Source organism: Letharia columbiana (genome assembly GCF_014066305.1).
Source record: "Letharia columbiana isolate WasteWater2 chromosome Unknown Sc0000008_s0, whole genome shotgun sequence".
Taxonomy (NCBI): domain Eukaryota; kingdom Fungi; phylum Ascomycota; class Lecanoromycetes; order Lecanorales; family Parmeliaceae; genus Letharia; species Letharia columbiana.
This window is the reverse complement of record NW_023501044.1, coordinates 616633-634837: the sequence shown is the minus strand read 5'-3', so window position 1 is coordinate 634837 and position 18205 is coordinate 616633. Positions and strand designations below refer to the sequence as shown.

Below are 18205 nucleotides of genomic sequence, written 5' to 3'. Positions count from 1 at the left end.
GATCCCTCGCTCATCCTGCTGCACTACTGTAATCGAGGGAAGAGACTGCCATGCGTCATACTGCAGACACTGAGTCGGCAGCAGCGCTTTCAGCAGCAACAACGCTCAGTCTGCGAGACCGGATGGACGCTACAGAAGCATTGACCGATTGTCGTACGCCTTTCCAAGATATTGTGGGCTTGGCTAAGGACCGGTTTGCAAGTTTGGGGGAAGACATGCGCTTTTCGGAGGTCTTTGCTGAGGTAGAGTTGCAACAAAACGGCAATGGTTTGATGAATCATAACTCGGAGGTCAACAAGCTGTTAAATCCTGCCAGCGATGGTCGTAACCCAATTCCGGAAACCGAAAAAAGCAATTCGAGTCCGCAAAGCCGCAGACTTCTAGAACAAAGCAATGGCTACAGAATTCACTCTTGTTATGATATGATAACAGGCGTCGGGGTGGTACACGTGGACGCAAGACGAGAGGGGGGTGCAGGAGCAAGGCAAAAGCGCAAACCAACGACCAAGAGGCGGAGATGTACTCGAAATCATCCTACCAATCCCTTGCAGTCTGCGGCCATAGGTATTGTTAACACCACCGTCAGTGTCCCAAACTGACCTTCGAGGCATCCGCCCGCCGTCCCTGTAGTAGCAAAGCAAAATGCGCCAAGTGTCACAGAAACGCAGGCAACTGGAACAAGTTCAACATGGCAGAGCTCGGACACCCTTTTGAGGAAGAAAGCTGCCCCGTGTACCGACCTCGAGCCGGCAAATACTGTCCCAACGTCATGCTCGGTAGGGAAATGCACATCTGCTGGCAGGCCCAGAGAACACTCTATGCCGGAAAGCCCAGCCCTGGGACTTCTCCAACCAGCCGTTGGCAACATCACAGATGGCTTTACTCCAAGCTCTCGAAAGCAGCACAACAAGCAAGGCGCACGGCGACAGGATGAGGCCAAAAGTAGGCAAGATAAGAATACTCCTGCAAGTAGAGAATCCTTGAGAACAAATATCGAGAGCATGCCAGGGATCGATGAGAATATCCAGGACCTCATTGCTACATATTTGGTCAAGGCTCAGAATGTAAGAACTCCAGATAGCGACATGAAAGCAGGATCATCGACAAAATCCGTTCCCGAGAGCTCCAAAGACTAAGCTATTCAGGTGGCTGGCAAGAGCGTAGGTGGCTCCGTGTGGAGAAGATTTAGAATGAAGAAAAAGGGGCATTTGAATAAGAAAAGCGCGATGTGATTGGAAGTAAGGAAGTCTTGGCGCGGTCCCAATTTGTGAATGGCGTAGACTCTTCACCTCTACACGCTTCTTCTTCCACCATCACCCACAACAACAATCGAGATCACCTTAATCACTCTCCAACAATAACTTATCATACTACAGACTTGCCTGCACAAGCAAAGCACATTCAACATTGAGACACAATGAGTAACGCCGGCTCAACTCGTGGTCATGGCGGTTCTCATCGAGGTAACTTTCAGCTCACCTTCCCAGCCAACATCTAATATAACAACGACTGATCGACTATACAGGCAGGACTTACCGAAGGTCTTCCAACAACGAAGCACTTCCTGATGCCACCATATCAGTCTTCCAAAGTCAGCGCACCCCAAGTGTCGGTTCTAGTCGACGCCATCGTGGCTTTCAGCCAGATGAAGTGAACAAAACAAAAGAAGAACCTGGGCTTGGAGACTCTGCAATTACCCAAAGTAGTGACAATGCGGAGACTCTGACCGCCAGCGATAATCAACCTAAAGCTTCTGCTACAATCAACAAGCTGGCGTCTACAATGACTCCAAGATCGACTGAACCTCTTGCCCCTCACCGGCGAACTCAGGTCAAAGACAAAAACCCCGATCATCAACCATTTACTCACACACAAGTGACAACGACGGACGCGTCTCATCCGGAGCTTGATTCCGTGCCTTTCCGTGGTGACTCCGAGCATATTGAGAGCAACACCTCATCCATCCAAATCATCACTGAGCGGAAGCCCTCATGCTGGTCGATTGCAAGTCCACCTGAGGCTCCGCTCACCGAGTGGAACAGTGCTGCAGCAAACATCGATAGACCAGCCAAGACAATTTTGCCGACCTATCGGATGCCAAAGTCAGAGCACACGGCAGGGCTCGAAACTGTATCTAGTTCTTTCAATCGACAACAGGCTAAGCTCAACCCACAAGCGACCGGATCCATGCCAAAGACGCAAAAGTCTCATGAGATGGCAGGGTCACCACGCCTGGTAATCTCAGAGAAAGATGAAGTTCAAGCTACAGCCCGTGTTGCTTCTCAGGAAGAAGGCTATGCTACCGACTCGTCGCACCACCAACTCCAGCAGCTACAACATGATGGGCGACTCGATGCTGAACAAGTCCCAAAGGCGAAAGCAGCTCAGGAAGAGGTGCTTGCGAGAACCATGCAGGTCTCATCCGGAGTTCAGCGGGAGAGCGACAAATTGAAAGCTTCTTGTCCTTCTCAAGACACATCGGAGGCAAAACTACTTCATGTGAAAGAGAATAGCATTGCCTCATCTGCCGTTTCTTCTCCTCAAGCAAAGATTAATGAAGTCCCCATCCCGCCAGGGAAACAGAGCGTTGCAGCCCTTCCGCACCTCAGAGTGCAATATGCTCTTCCTGGGTCGGACAACAAGAGTAAGCCTCTCCCACCTCACCTAAGAGGTTCGGCTAGTCCTACTACCACTACTGCCACAAAAGCAACCGCTCATGACGAAGAGCTCAAGCCTGGAAAGCATGCGATCTCTGCAATGCAGGATAACAGAGTTCCGCCTCACCTTCAGGGTCTATCTGCGGCCAAGACCCGAGCGACGAAATGTACCCTTTCAGTCACAACTCCATCACCGTCTCAAAAGAAAGATGACAGCTACCGACCAACGATCGACATGGACGAGGAGATCGCTGCAACTCAAATGGTCCTCGATATAGATGAAGAGATTGTTGCAGGTCTACATGCAGAAACATCTGCCACATCTCCTGTAGCTCAGCCCACCGATAGCAATGCTCAAAAGACCACCGAGCAAGTTATCTACGTCCCGCCCCACGCTAGGGCTTCATCTTTGAGATTGAAGGCATCTGCAGCCGAGTCGAATTCCAAAGCCACCGATAAGGGCGCGAAACCACAAGCCGATCAACATGGGGATGGTAATTACAGCACGAACACGAAGTCAAAAGGCCCCACAATGGGACCTTATGCTGGCGCCCTTCAGGAAGTAAACAGTATGCGGAAGAATGTCAACTTGGCGTCTCCATCGAAAATTAGTGCTGCTCCGAATCGTGGGGAGTATTCAGTCAAGAAAGGCAAGAAGCAAGCAAGAGAGTTCGAGTCGGTCGATTACACTTCAGAATTAGTTGGTTGGGATGGCAAGATGAGCCAGCCACCTGTAGGTGACGAGTGGAATCGCCGTCGGCCCTTCAATACTCAGAGCCATGAGCGCCTCTCGGTCATTGAATTATGGAGAGAGGAACACGCTGCAGATCCGGAGAACAATCGTGTGGTCGTCAACACGGCAAGCGCTGATTTCCAAACCGGGGAGGGCTTGGCTGGAGGCGATGTGAACGTGCTAAGCCCCATTGACAAAATGGACCATGAAACTCATAGCCCCAATGATGACTTCACCCAAGCACGTCGCCACCAAAACGCCGCAGAGGCTATGAAAAACTACGAGGCCAAGATCGCGGCCAGACCACAGACTACGCCTTCTGGCATAAGGGGCATGACAAGGGAAGAAAAGCGAGCCCTCCGACGTTTACTCATAGAGGAAGAGAGAACAAGAGTGATCCCACCTAATCCACATGCTCCTGTCGCCAACATATACCTTCGCCCGGCTGAATTCAAGGACATGGGCCAAGTTATGAACATTTACAACCACAACGTGCGTGAGACAAGCTTTGTGCCTCATCTGGACCCTGTCGAGGAGTTGTACTGGCGCGGTCGTCTACAAGAGGCTGAAAATGAGAGGAATCCTTTTGTTGTTGCTATCCACATGGGAGAGATATCTTGTCGCCACCAGGCAGATATAATTCGGAAGAAGCAAGAAAATGTCGTCGGCTTCAGTGTCGCTGCCGACTTCGGGACCAAAGACACGATGTACCACAGCAGTGTCGAGCTTGAGCTCATGGTCCATGCAGACTTCTATCGCCAAGGCATTGGACGGACGTTAATGGATCGTATACTTGCAGCTTTGAGTCTAGATCACATCCTCCTCGACTGTGCTCCTTTCTTGCCTCGCAACGACATCTCTTATTGGATGTCTGGCGGCAGTCGTCAAGCTAAGGCAATTATGGTCAACATACTCTATTCCGATGGCGAAGAGGATCCTGTTACTTGGCGCAAGCAGTGGTTGGCTAAGTACGAGTTCCAGCATGTAGGCACATCGCCTCATATTGGCTTCAAGACGGGCAAGCTGTAAGTCATGCCCAAATGTTTCTTGAAAGAAGGAAATCTCGCTGACCTCTGATCAGGGTGAACATGTGCCAGCTCGTGCTGAACACTAGCGTACGACTTTGAGAAAGGGAAAAGATGACAGACGATTCTAGACGAGGATTCTCGGAATCTGGTGTTCTACCTTGGAGCAATTTTTGATAGAATGAAGGATTGATTTCCTGGGCGAAAGCTTTCTTAGCTCAACCACCCTCACAGTGGTTTGGTTGGTGTAAAAATTTCTGGCAGCATGTCCGTGACAACGGATCTCACAAAAGCTCTTGGATCTAGCCAAAGTCATCTACGGCTAACCCGTCTTCCATGACGACGCTGTCTATGGCTCACCTGAGGTCTTCAGCTTGCCACACTTTCCTTAGACAGCGGTCTTTACAGGTCATTCAATTTCCTTTTTCTTGTATGCTAGCATCAGATAGACGAAAAAATATCCTCTCTCTTCCCTCCAATCCTCTCTAATCCAAAAGGCCAGATTGATGCATCAAATAAGAGACCTCAACCACCTCCGAGACTTTGGAAAGAGCTACAGGAAGCTTTCGCACTTGACTTGAGCAATAAGGCAAGCCGTCGGTTTTTCTGTTTTGCCAATGCCAGAGGAAGTGGCCATCTTGGAAACCGGTTCTACTTACACACACAAAGCAATAGGTAAAGCCAAAAGAACTTAGAGATCAAAGTGTAATGTATGAGAGTTACAACAGAGTGTTTGAATACGGAACCTCCTAAGGTAAGGTATCTTACCTTTGCCATTCTCCACTGGCACCTGGTGCCACGAAAGATATGTAGGGCTGCCGGCTGAACCTCGGCCCAGGTGATGTTCAAAAAGTCCGCATTCAAGCTCCAAGAACTCGTAGAATATATTGGACGATTCTCCTTGCATGATGAAGTCAAGCGGTGACGATGATTTCGTTCAAACAATTGATGATGATCAGTTCTACCCGCTAGGAGAGGAAGAAGACGAAGATCTTATCCATCAGGCCCCTTCCCAATCCGCCCTGAATGGCAATAAACGCAAGCGCGACCTTGACGAAGGCCAGAGTCACGCCAATGATACTGCGCTGGGAGAAGACAAAGGAGCGAAGAATAAGAGACGGAAAGAAGACACCGTACCCATACAGGTTGGTGCCGCAGAGCCAGTCGAAGACGACGAGACATGGACTGCGCACGGCGAGGACGACGGGGCGATGAATTCAGACTTCGAATTTCAGATTGGGGATGTGAATACAGGGGTCACAGAAAGCTTTGATGGGTGGGACATGAATGGCAGTATTACGGCGCCTGCAGTGCGTGGGGATGAGAAAGGAGTGGATATTGATGAGCTTATTGCAAGAAGGAGGAAAGAAGTTGCGAATGAGCAGACTAGGTTAGATGTCTCCATGAGTGATGAGGAGGGAGATGTTGAACCCGAACACGAGGATGAAGTAGATTTTGAAGATGGGTTCGACGTGCAGGACGAGGAAGACGATGAGACTTTGGCAGATGATGCTTTTGGCATGGGAGCGCTAGCTAGCGAAGAGGACGATTGCGAGGACGACGGAGATGAAGATCAGGATTCAGTGGCCAGTTTTGATGATGAGTCCGTTGCCGAGCCCGTACCCCATCCAAACGACATTGAACAGGCATCTTCCCTTGAAGAGATCTATGACCTGGAGGAGCAAGCCCGACGAGAAGCTTTTTTCGCACCTGAAGAGAAAACCAGCAAAGTCAAGGCCAAAGGCTTTGCTTCGGGCTCGTTTCAAAGCATGTCCCTTTCAAGGCCAATCCTGCGGGGCCTAGCAGCAGTTGGCTTCTCAGAACCCACACCAATCCAGACAAAAACGATCCCAATTGCCCTCGAAGGGAAAGATGTTGTAGGTGGCGCGGTGACAGGTTCTGGTAAAACAGCAGCTTTCATTATACCCATCCTAGAAAGACTCTTGTACCGGCCGAAGAAAGTACCCACAAGCCGAGTCGCAATCCTAATGCCCACGAGAGAACTTGCGGTGCAGTGCTTCAATGTAGCGAAGAAACTTGCCAGCTTCACGGATGTCGCTTTTTGCCAGCTTGTTGGAGGCTTCAGTTTGCGGGAACAGGAGAATGTGCTAAGAAGTAGGCCGGATGTTATTATTGCTACGCCTGGACGCTTCATTGACCATATGCGAAATTCGGCCAGCTTTACTGTGGATACGCTCGAAATTCTGGTGTTGGATGAAGCAGATCGAATGCTAGAAGATGGGTTCGCGGACGAGCTGAATGAGATATTGACCACGATACCCAAGTCGAGGCAGACCATGCTTTTCTCGGCTACCATGACAGACACTGTCGACAAGCTCATCCGGGTGGGTTTGAACAGACCAGTACGACTGATGGTAGATGCAAGAAAGCAGACTGTGGGAACCCTCGTACAGGAATTTGTTCGCCTACGTCCAGGCAGAGAAGGTAAAAGACTAGGCTACCTGATGTATCTATGTCAAAACATCTACACAGACCGAGCCATAATATTCTTTCGGCAGAAAAAGGAAGCCCACAGAGTCCGCATCATTTTCGGTCTTTGTGGCATCAAGGCTGCTGAACTCCACGGTAGTATGTCACAAGAACAGGTAAGCCTACTTCTTCATCCATACATATCAAGTCCCGGCTGACAACCGTATCAGCGTATTTCTGCCCTCGCCTCCTTCCGTTCATCCCAGTGCACCCACCTCCTCGCCACCGATCTCGCCTCCCGAGGTCTCGATATATCCAACATCTCCACCGTGATCAATTACGAAGCGCCCCAATCCCACGAAATATACCTACATCGAGTCGGTCGAACAGCGCGTGCCGGCCGAGCTGGTAGGTCTTGCACCATTGCTGCGGAGCCGGACCGTAAGGTCGTCAAGCAGGCTGTCAAGAGCGGAAAGGCACAAGGTGCGAAGATCTTTAGTCGAGTTGTCGAAGCTAGGTTGGCAGATGAATGGGCGAAGAAAGCCGAGGATCTAGAAGGCGAAGTAGAAGCGATACTCAAAGAAGAGAAAGAAGAAAAAGCCCTCGCTGGCGCCGAAATGCATCTCCGCAAAGGAGAGAATATCATGGAGCATGAACCGGAGATCAAATCAAGACCCAAGCGGACATGGTTCGAAAGTGAAAAGGAGAAGCAGATCGCGAAGAAGAGTGGCCAGGCTGAGTTGAATGGGGCTGTGGAGCAGGGCAAAAAGAAGGTCGGGAAGCTGAGTGGGAAGGACAAGAAGATGTTGGATGATAGGAGGGAGAGGAAAGAAGGGAGGGTGTGGAAGAAGGGAAAAGGGGATGAGAGGGGTGGTGTTGCGGGTAGAAGTAAAGGGAAGGAGGGGAGGAAAGGGAAGGGTGGAAAAGACAGAGGGGGGAAGGCGAAAAAGGTCAAAGGTGGTGGTGGTGGAGGGAGATAGTCATTTGTAGATATGGATGAGGATGATGAATCATTAGATATCCGAAACATAATGGAATGCCGCCGTGAAGTCGTAATGCCTCCATCATGACTATACAATCCCTGCTTTCTCGACGTCAGCCGTCTCTCACTGATTGATGCGTCGTCAAGTGGCCTCCCACGATAAAGTGCCATCCAGAGCATCGACGCCATACCGCATGCAGCTACTACCTCGTGTCATATCTCCTCAGTTACAGGGCCAGAAAAGGGCATAATTCATAGAATCCCCGTTCAAAAATCTGCCCCTCACATAGCATGCCCATATCCACTCCCATCATAAGCCCCATAAAGCCCACCACTCCTATCCCCAACATGCGCATCTCTCTTGCTCCCATCTCGCGCCAGGTTCATATGCATGATCGCGTCCTGCCGCCAATCATCATCACCGGCGATATCATAGTGGTCCGATGAGCTGGCGGAGGGTGTATGGCTCGGTCCACCCGGTCTTGTTCTCGCATCGCGTTGGGAAGCGCTTTGAGATTGAGACTGTGGGTGCCGTTGCTGTGATGGGAGAGACCATAGGTCGCCTTCGGCCTCGCGGGCGTGTTGGGAGGTAAGGGTTGGTTTGGAATCGTAGCGGGCGGGAGGTGGTGGGGCCTCGGAGACGAAATCGAAAGAGGGCTTGTCGGGATTACCGAGCACAGGGTCAGGATCGTGATTGGCGGTGTAGCCTGCGTAGTTAGGGTAGTGCTCTGGAGATGGTAGGCCGGTGTCGTTGTGGGATGGAAGGGAATCATTTCGTGGATTGTATGCTTGGGAGGATGATTCCTCCCCATTGTCGCTATTGTCGATTCTGGATGAGAAATGATTGTTGTTGCGGGATTCAGTGGGCGTATCGTCCCTGTCTTCTTCAGCTGGTGGAAGGGGTGGGGACTCGACTATCGAGCTTTCGTAAGTTGCTGGCATCTCGGAGATGCCTGTGGGTAAGATAGCATAGTCCTGCGCTTGCTGTTGCGCCTGATTCGTCGGCGGTGCATTGACAGTCTCAACATTCTTTAATGAGCTACCCACACCGACGACACTTCCCAGCATACTCCTTGGCTCTGCGACCTCAGTGATCTGGCTATCAGCACCATCCGTATCTCGAATACCGAATTGTGCTATGGTTCTCAATTTCCTGGTGACCCAGCTGGCAAGGATCTTGCCGCGTTGCTTCTCGCCGAGGCGCGAGCGTGGGAAGTCGCCTTTCGTGACGAACGCAACAATGTCAACGACAACTTGATGCTCATTTAGTACAGCGTTTACGATAACGGGGACGATGGAGGCAAGATAGGCTTTTCGAACGACTTCGACGAGGACAACGACAAGGCCGCCTGCTTGGAAAACCGCGCTAGGAAGCAACTGTTAGCACTTCCCGCAGAAGCGGGGACGAGCTCTGAATGAAAACTTACCAGCCATTGGTCACTATGTTTCGGTGACACTTCTCAATCGAGTGCTCGATGTCCATCGGGAAATGGCTCAATCCATTGACCTCGAATGTCTCACCAATGCCGCCGAGGACAAACAACACCTGCATCTCCACCTGTTGACCTCCGGGACCAATAGGCCGGACGACGTTGTGTAGGAAACCTAGATCGCCTGTCCTTACGTACGTAACATGAGGATCTCCGTCGACCGTTCGGCCATTAAATCTTTCAGCGTCAAAAGCATCTTTAGATCCATAGAAAGACTTTACGCAGGCTTCAGACTGCACCCAAATTTCCCCGTATTCGCCAATATGGCAAAGTCTGCAAGTTTCAGGGTTAACGATCGCGATTTGAGTGCTGACGGGTACCATCCCAGAATCTTGAATCAGGAGAGCAGAAGGATCAGTGTCAGGATCGACAGGGTAGACGAGTCCTCGGCGGAGAGCTCGTGTGTCGAGCCACAACTCTATTGGCTCGATGCACATGTACGAGCGTGAGGCGACCATAGGGTTGAGGACATGTGAGTAGATGGTGTTGATGGCTGTCCTATCAAGGCCAGTCCCTGCAAAATGTAGGCGGACTTTCTGGACTGCGTCTGATCAGCATGCGGTCTAGACCAACGTGGGAGCTAATAATCACTTACAGACATCAACCCTTGGCCTGCCTTCGGTTGAGATCATCATGTTCTTTAGCTCATGAAGTGCAAAGCCTTTACCAGGCATGGTGTTCATCGCGTGGTCTAGCATTTGCCCAGTAGCGTAGGTATCCTTGATCTTGTACCTTGATAGAGTGAGGAACAGAGACATGGGATTAGAAGCAAAATCGACAGGCGAGACAAGGTAAGTAGGTGCTCCTGTAGAGATGTTAGCAGCAGGCCAAGAGCTGGACAGAGCAGCAACGTACCAACAAAGACGCCCATCAAGCAGGTATGAACAAATCCCAATCCCATCGTACTTCTCACGCATCCAAGGACTGGCCTCGAGCTAGTCATCTGGCAGGTCTCTTTTTGTACTTTACAGGTACCCATGATCGTATCATGACCAAGCTGTACCGCTATGCGTCGTTGATCAGGCGTCCAGTATGTCCAAATTAAAACAGGATATTTGGATTGTATCCAAGCAGGCTTCATCGTGAAGCCTAGATCTCGACATCCGCTTGACTGCTTCGGTGGCTTTGCAGTGTTGTAGTATGGAGGTACGCCAACTTTCAGGACTTGTGCAGACTGCTTGATATGCTGAGAGACTATCTTTTGTTTTAATAAGTGATCGACTTCTGCATTCACGATGACAGCCTTGACGCGGAAGTCAGCAATAATATGGAGGAAAGCAGGTGCATCTTCGTTCATGCGGTTCTGATCGAGCGGCGCGATTGGGATGGCCACAGCTCCAAGACAGAAGCAAGCATGGACTGCGTAGACGAATTCTTCTGAGTGTGTATACATCAAAATGAGGTGATCTCCTGGCCTGACTTTGGCCTTGTTCTGGAGGTACAGAGCCACCGCCGCAACTTTTTGGTCGAACTTCTTCCAGTTCACGCCTTTTCCCTCCTTGCCGCGGCCGTCGATAGTGCAATAAGACAGTTCCTCCGCTTGCCTTGCTACGCGCCATTGTAGCAGATCAACAATACTTGAGAAGTTGTTCAACGGCGTCGAGGTCCTGTCGTCAATAACTACCTCTCGGTAGTCAACGCCAGAGTATTGCTTGTCCTGATGCTGTAGAATTTCTTGCCTGGCTGTAGTCGAGACTTGCGACCAGATACCGCCAACAGGGTCAACGCCCACAGGCAAGTTCAACACAGCTCGCTCGACACCAAACTTGACGTGTACGCAGGGCAAGGAACCTAAGTCGAATTCTTTCCGGCACAGCATATTGCCAATTTCTCGCCGACCATTCTTCACAACTCTTGGCAAAGTGTTTGGAGCTGTGATCATAACACAGTAGACTCGCACATGATGCTCTTGGTACAGAATTTCCATGCATCGCTCGGACAAAGAGTCTAGAAGTGCAGTGTCGAGCTGTCGAGGCGGTCCTCCAGAAGTCGTAGGCGCCGTAGAAGCAGCATGCGATTCAAGCAAGACAATTGGTAGATGTTCATCATTCGAATACACATCAAAGGCGGTACAATCGTAGATCTTGGGTACATTCTTCATGATGCTGATGATGAGGTGTTGAACGAAGAAATAGCGGTACTCTGCTACCTCCATACCGTGCTCCACCCATTCAACCTTCTGCCGTAGGCGATCTTCGTAGAGTCCCAAGATGAAAATCTTGCCATCAATGACGCATCCGAGCAACCCAGTTCTAAGAAATTCTGGCTCAACAGCCATTGGAGTAGGATTGCCTTCCTGGAACTTGTATGGTCTGGCATGGAAGATTGTTTCAGTGTGCTTAGGCAATGCCCAGAAACCACCTGACAGGGAGGGAGAGTCAACCCAGATCTCTCCGATGACATAGGGAGTACAAAGTAGGCTCGTTTCAGGGTCTACAACTGCCAAAGTCGCGTCCGGTATCGGGTATCCAAAAGCTCCAACTCGGACCGTACCCGGCTCGTTGCCTGCTCGTCGTCTGGCTTCATCACCCATGGCCACCACCACCACCTCATTTGTCTTTAACGACTCTTTGTCCAATAGGACTTCACTCAGCTCTGTTCGTGCTTTCGGGCCCGCCGGCTTCTTCGGACCTCCACCAATCAGACTACCGTATGCGTTCCCTGGTACAACCACCTTGGCATCTTTTTTCTCGTCATGACTCTCATCATCGTCAGAAGAATGCGTTCCCAGTGAACAACCCATCCGCTCTTCGCCACCGAGCCAATCACGTACGCTTATTACCATACCACCGTGTTCTGGAAGACAGAGCATGGGAGCCACAAGTTCACGCGCTCTTGTATTCCTCAAAGGTCGAAGCCACCTGTCTGCTAAAATTTCATGAAACTCGCTGTCGACTGTCAGGGTGTCAATCAAACATAATTTAACACTCGAGAAGTTGGGCTCAAATTTTTTCATATAATTGCGTGTCGTCATGGGGTCTGCCTGATAATTGTATGCTGCACGTTTCAGACCTGGATAGTCCGCAATCATCAACGTTGCTTTGTACTTGGTGATTAAATTCGCGTAAAGACCAGGGGTCTCAACCGCCCGAGCCTCCATCCAAACGGTAGTGTGGCCGCCATAAATGGTGAAGAGCAGACCCAATATTAGACCGATGCTTTGTCGAGGATCGAGGTAGCTCAACAAGATCTCCCCCACGTTTGATCCCGTCATGGGCCGTCCTGCCTTGTCGCGAAGATTTGGATTGAAGGTATCGTTGCCGTTGGTAGGTATGGTCTGAAGCATGGAGCTGAGGCAAGCCATCTGGTGCATGATGGTCCTATGGCTCATTACAACACCTCGAAGGTCGCCTGTAGGAGCTCTAGAGAATTCGATGTATGCGAGATCGGGAACGATCAGAGGTGGTATTTCGTCCTTTTTCTTTGGGTGGAAGCTTCCAAATTCATTCGTTTTCCACCACTCTACTCCTCTAGGCCAATTCAGCTTATTAGCTGTTATATCTCGTTGGAAAGTTTTCAGATTCACATCAGTGGTGAGCGCTAGGTGCGCTTGCGTCGTCGTGAGAATCACATTCAGTCTATGATAATCTGAGAGGTTGGTAGTCGAGACGTCGAAATCATTAATTGGAACAGCCACAACGCCAGCAATAAAACAGCCCATGAAGGCGACAGCGAAGTCTATAATTTCGGAATCGCGATATATCAGAGCAACGCGGTCTCCTCTGTATAAGTTACTCTTGTCTCGAATAACTTGTGCGACCTTTTCCGCCCTGCTCGCCAATTTCTCCCAAGTAATAGACGAGAATTCTTTGCCTTTTTGGTCCAGCACCCAGTATGCAGGCTGTTTAGGGTTTGTGCGAGCTCTATGGCGTAAGACGGTGGCTATATTGTCGAACTTTGACATTGGTATGTTGCTGTTATGGGGGTCATAAACAGCGAACGGAACTTCTCTCGGCTCCAAGGGTAGTTGGTGGTTCAAAGTACCAAGCAGGGGTAGATCACTGTTACTCAACATTGGAGGTGCAATGTTCGCTGTTGGGGAGAATGTATCGGCAGTGGAGTATCGTTGTGGTCCACCTCCATAGCTATCGCGCTGAGCTTCATGCTGATCGCCTGCGAAGTCTGAAAAGTAGGCTTGATCTAGCATGGTTGACTGCCTGGTTTGACTGCCACTCCCGTAGTCCCCTCCTTGTTGCCCACCGTAAGCGTCGTCGTTTGCAGGATTGAATACGTATTGGCCGTCACTTCGGCCTTGTTCCTGGCTTGGTCGTGAACTGTATGAGCCTTGTCCACTCGATGATGGCCCTGGGCTCGGATTTCTGACTCCCAGTTGTCCTCCTGGGTAGCTGTTTTGGCCATCCATTGCCGCCTCCGAACCACCCATCCTTGCGCTCGGCTGGGCCACAGCAGGCAGAGGTGAAAGTGAGCGCTGGGTAAGCGCAGCGAAAGAGGCAGCACGCGATCCATCATTGGCGGGATGAGCAGTATCGTCCGGGGAGTGCAAGCGCAGGCCTCGGGCGGATTCACCAGGTGGCGCGAGGTACTGGGAAAGGATGAGAGTTCGCCTCTTCTGGTACCCCTTCTGTGTGATTTCCCCCTCTTCAAGCTCGACATCTAGCTCCCTCAATTTCCCCTGCAACTCTGGATTCTCCTCTGCCATTGTGTTTGCGCCTGGCCAGCTAGAAAGTTCCGGAAAGACAGTGAGGCCTCAAGGTGGGTTTGTTCGTCTCGCAAAGCATCGAGCAGTCGAACGGCATTGGCTTTAATGTGTAGCGCATCAATCAAGGCAAAGAACGAGCGAAATGGCCTTGAAGGTACTCTAGAGCTCTCCTCTCGAATGAAGCGTGCCTGCGCTTACTTGTACTTTATGGTGTTTGAAGAGAGACGAATCAAGCTTTGAGTATTCTTGGCAACCGCGGAATTTAGGTCTTTATATCCGCACCCTAATCGTGCCCCCATCGCTGCGCTCATAGTGGTCCCTATCTCACTCGAAGACGCATCAGATTTACATACAAATCTGAATATCGTACAGTCTTATTTCACCATCACAATTATATTATAAAACACCTAGCGTTCAGCATTCTCCTACCAAACATAGTCGCTTGTTACTCCAGCTTTTTGAAGAATAACATCCATATAAATACGAATTTTACGAATTTTGCATGCGACGATATTTGACACTACTACTCATAGCGAACGGTGGGGCCACGATTACTTCCCAAGATTTCAGGATTCCGTCAGTGACCAGTGACCCAGTCTCAATCTGAGCCGGTCAGTGTCATAATCATGCCAAAATCAAGATCAAAGCAGATCCAAACAAGCAAGCAAACCTGCCCGTCTTTGTGGTACAACAGTAGGTCTGCTGGGTGAAAAATTCATTGCAAAAGAAAGGTGAGGGAACGGATTTGTAGAACACAGATATTAATACGAAGTATCTTATCAGAACTGCCGAACTTTTCATTTTCCTTCGGGTCCAACACCTCCGTCATTTCATTTACCACTTTTTGTTATTGACTTGTTGGTGGTGTTGGTATCATGGCCACTCCATTTGCTCTCCCAGCTTTTCTCCTGTCCACTTCAAATACGTACAACTTTGCTACACCTGGATCGAAATCCTCCGGCGTCAATTGCGGCATTGGCCATGTCGGCCCCTTTGGACTACCCAGCACATACCCTTCCCAGTCTCTTCCAGCGCCAGACTACCTGCCAATCCAGCCTCCATGATGCTGGCGAGGCCAGTTTCAGCTCACGTCCATATAGACCTTTCAATCTAGAAAAAGCAGAGACTGCTGAAGATACCCAAAGGGGCAATAGCACCGGGGCATTTAGAGCGACCAGCAGCGGTCGAATATCTCGCATTCAAGCCTGGCACAGAGACGTGCATTCTTTGATCATGCTCTGTCGCACGTCAAAACATCCGCAGATGTCCTCGTTGACTTCGATGGCCCAGACTAACCATACAGACCGATCAACTGGCCTTTTAGGAAGAAGGTGATCACGACAGTATTATATGCCTTCACCACGGCAAGTTTCTTCTCCCTACTTCCCCGCTCTATTATTGGTACAATCTCTGAGGCGTAAGGCAAGCCGCGAAGTAGACTGACTACCAAAGCGTTTGACGACTCGTTTTGCTTTCCCCGATGATAGAGACTGACGTAGAAAACTCTAAGATGGGTAGCACATGGGCGAGCAGCGTATACTCTCCTGCAATCGATCAAATTTCGGAACAGTTCCATGTTGGGACAGAAGTGTCTCTACTCGGATTGAGTGTACTACTCTGTGGTTTTGCTATTGGACCTTTACTTTGAGCCCCATTGAGCGAAATGTTTGGCCGCAAGCCGGCAGTCTTGATTCCGTACTTCCTTGCACCGGTCTTCTCATTCGGAAGAGCCACGGCCAAGGACATTCAGACCATCATCATCACTCGATTCTTTGCAGGCCTTTTCGGATCGGCGCCCGTAACAAACACAGGTGGCGTGCTAGGGGACATCTGGGATCCAACGCAGCGTGGAACAGCTATAGTCGGGTATGCATTCGCGGTGGTGGGAGGCCCAATCGTAGGACCTATCGTTGGTGGCGCTGTTTCCAGAGCTATCTTCGTTGGCGCTGGACAGAGTCCCTCACTGGTATCTTCATGCTGGCTATTCTCACCCTGGATGTTCTTACACTCGACGAGAGCTACCCATCAAGGCTTCTGGTCTACAAAGCAAGAAGACTACGAATAAACACTGGGAATTGGGCATTGCATGCAGAATTCGAAGAATGGTGTACGTATTTTCGGAGTCCATCTCTTCTCTTTTGGTTTGAGTCTTGGGACATGTCTTGGGAGTCTGTGTTCTCCATACATGTTCCAAGGCTCGATATACCCGCTCAAAAAGGCAACACTGACTGCGAAATTGGTCCAGTGTCTCCTTGAAAGAGATGGCCCTAAAATTTGGTTCGTACATTTCGGAGAAATTTCTTCCTTTTCAATGCCGAATTCGGAGTTGCAAGACAAATTCCCGGAGCAGAAGGCTTTTGCTACTCCCGAGCCCTATCTTGCGAGTCTGGGTTTTGCCTTGGAAAGCAATGCTGACTCCGAAATATGCGCAGGTGTACGACCCTTCCAAGTGCTGTTGACGCCGATTTGCTTCTCTGTGGCATTGTACGCTTCCTTCGTTTACGGTATTCTGTATGCCAATCTTGCAGCATTCCCCACTGAGTTCGAGGAGGAACGCGGCTAGAAATTGCTCGTGGGCGCGCTGCCTTTCCTTGCCCTTTTCGTTGGTATCCTCCTGGGGGGGGTCTGCGAATGTGCTGAATCAGAGCTACTACAATCGCCGCTTTATCGCAGCCGGCAACAAAGCTGTCCCCGAAGCTCGCCTACCTCCGATGATGTTCGGATCCATCTTCTTTGCGGGTGGTATGTACGTTTCGGAGCCTGTTCTTCCTATTTCGGATCGTGTTTCGGGTTGCACCTGTTTCGGTAGCAGAAGACTCTTGAAGCACCTCGGAGTCGTCTGTATCCTTATGAGTTTGCTTTGAAGAAATGCTGACTCGTAAATCTCCACAGGTCTCTTCTTTTTCGGATGGACATCTAGTCGATATACCACTTGGGTAGCCCCATGTATTGCTGCCGCCATGATGGGGTTCGGCTTCTTCACTATTTTTCAGAGCGCTCTGGACTATTTGATAGACACTTTCCAGAAATATGCCGCGAGTGCTGTGGCGGCAAACACCTTCCTTCGATCGGTCTTCGCGGCATCGTTCCCACTGTTCGTCAATCCCATGTATCACCATCTCGGCATTCCATGGGTCTCAAGTGTCATCGCCTTCTTTGGGGTACTTCTGATTCCGATACCTTATTTGTTCTTTGTCTTTGGAAAATCTCTTCGAAAGCGCGGTACGTTTGGAGCGACTCCTCATTATTCCGGACGATTTCTACGAGCGAGACTTGTCCCGGGAGCAAAAGAAGCTTTCATTGCCCCTCGAGCCGTCCGTTGCTCGAATTTTTGTTTTGGAGAAGAAATGCTGATCCCAGATTCTTTATAGGCAAATACTCAGCCAACATGGGATGAGACTGGCTGCCTCCAAGTATCATGGACTCCAAATTCCGATGGCGGCTCCGCGACGCCTCTAAACGCAGGTCACATCCCCTGAAGCATCAACAGGAGAGCGACTGAGATGTTGAGAATTAGACCCTTTCTGGACTGCCTGTCTCAACGTTCTGACATCTAACATCTATTTTGAATTGGCGGTCTTAACGCTGGTCTATTTGGCAGGCAACTCGTCAGAAAAACTTCCACCTTGAGGCGTTGGAATTTTGTGTTTTTATATTCCTACGCCGATTTTAGGCTTCATCTCTAAAGAGGGTGTCATTCGCAGATGAAACTTACTCCGGTATGAGCGTTCAACAGCAAACAATCCTCCTGGTCGGTGTGGATTTGTCGATGTTATAAGGGTTCATACCACTTCGACTGTCACTTCTGTTGACACATCGCCTGCCAACAACCTCGCCGTATTGAGACTTGAAGCCTTCGAGGTTCCCCCTATACATGTCTTTTGACCCTTTATTTTAATATGTCAAGCTACGTTCAACGATCTCGAGACCATTAGAAAAGATAACGTGAGTGCTTTGGGACGGACATCTTTAGCAGCGATGATGGCAGTGAGACATCTCCCTTGGTAGAAATGAAACCATTGAATAGTTCCTTGTTGCTCTACTTTCATATCTTTGTCTAGCTCTGCTTTAATCTCAGCACACAACCGCGTGCCGGAAGCCCCTGTTCGTATCTTTTGTTCCAAAGTACAATGCAATTATTGACTTTCTTTGTCGATTGTGGACACAAAAAGAGCATTGGCTGATGTCCTGTAACCTCCCCGGCTCCTCTGGTTTTTCCAGCCTGTAT

At 50.0% G+C, this 18205-nt stretch overlaps 5 protein-coding genes across 5 annotated transcripts; 4 read left to right on the top strand and 1 right to left on the bottom strand.

Moving 5' to 3' along the window:
* Window positions 1-50: 50 nt before the first annotated feature.
* On the top strand, window positions 51-1136 carry HO173_003445 (uncharacterized protein; the record flags this gene model as incomplete). The annotated part of the gene is made up of 2 exons (XM_037305371.1): window positions 51-564; window positions 631-1136. The coding sequence occupies 2 exons, from the start codon at window positions 51-53 to the stop codon at window positions 1134-1136; spliced, it is 1020 nt and encodes a 339-aa protein (XP_037167779.1).
* A 281-nt stretch (window positions 1137-1417) lies between these two features.
* Window positions 1418-5168, top strand: HO173_003444 (uncharacterized protein; the record flags this gene model as incomplete). Its single annotated transcript, XM_037305370.1, has 4 exons — window positions 1418-1463; window positions 1526-4415; window positions 4472-4505; window positions 5091-5168. The coding sequence occupies 4 exons, from the start codon at window positions 1418-1420 to the stop codon at window positions 5166-5168; spliced, it is 3048 nt and encodes a 1015-aa protein (XP_037167778.1).
* Window positions 5169-5320: 152 nt separating this feature from the next.
* On the top strand, window positions 5321-7825 carry HO173_003443 (uncharacterized protein; the record flags this gene model as incomplete). Its single annotated transcript, XM_037305369.1, has 2 exons — window positions 5321-7021; window positions 7076-7825. 2 exons carry the CDS (start codon window positions 5321-5323, stop codon window positions 7823-7825), a joined length of 2451 nt encoding a protein of 816 aa, XP_037167777.1.
* A 284-nt stretch (window positions 7826-8109) lies between these two features.
* Window positions 8110-13977, bottom strand: HO173_003442 (uncharacterized protein; the record flags this gene model as incomplete). The annotated part of the gene is made up of 4 exons (XM_037305368.1): window positions 8110-9193; window positions 9255-9858; window positions 9913-10122; window positions 10173-13977. 4 exons carry the CDS (start codon window positions 13975-13977, stop codon window positions 8110-8112), a joined length of 5703 nt encoding a protein of 1900 aa, XP_037167776.1.
* Window positions 13978-16937: 2960 nt separating this feature from the next.
* Window positions 16938-17374, top strand: HO173_003441 (uncharacterized protein; the record flags this gene model as incomplete). The annotated part of the gene is made up of 2 exons (XM_037305367.1): window positions 16938-17199; window positions 17349-17374. The coding sequence occupies 2 exons, from the start codon at window positions 16938-16940 to the stop codon at window positions 17372-17374; spliced, it is 288 nt and encodes a 95-aa protein (XP_037167775.1).
* Between the last annotated feature and the right edge of the window lie 831 nt (window positions 17375-18205).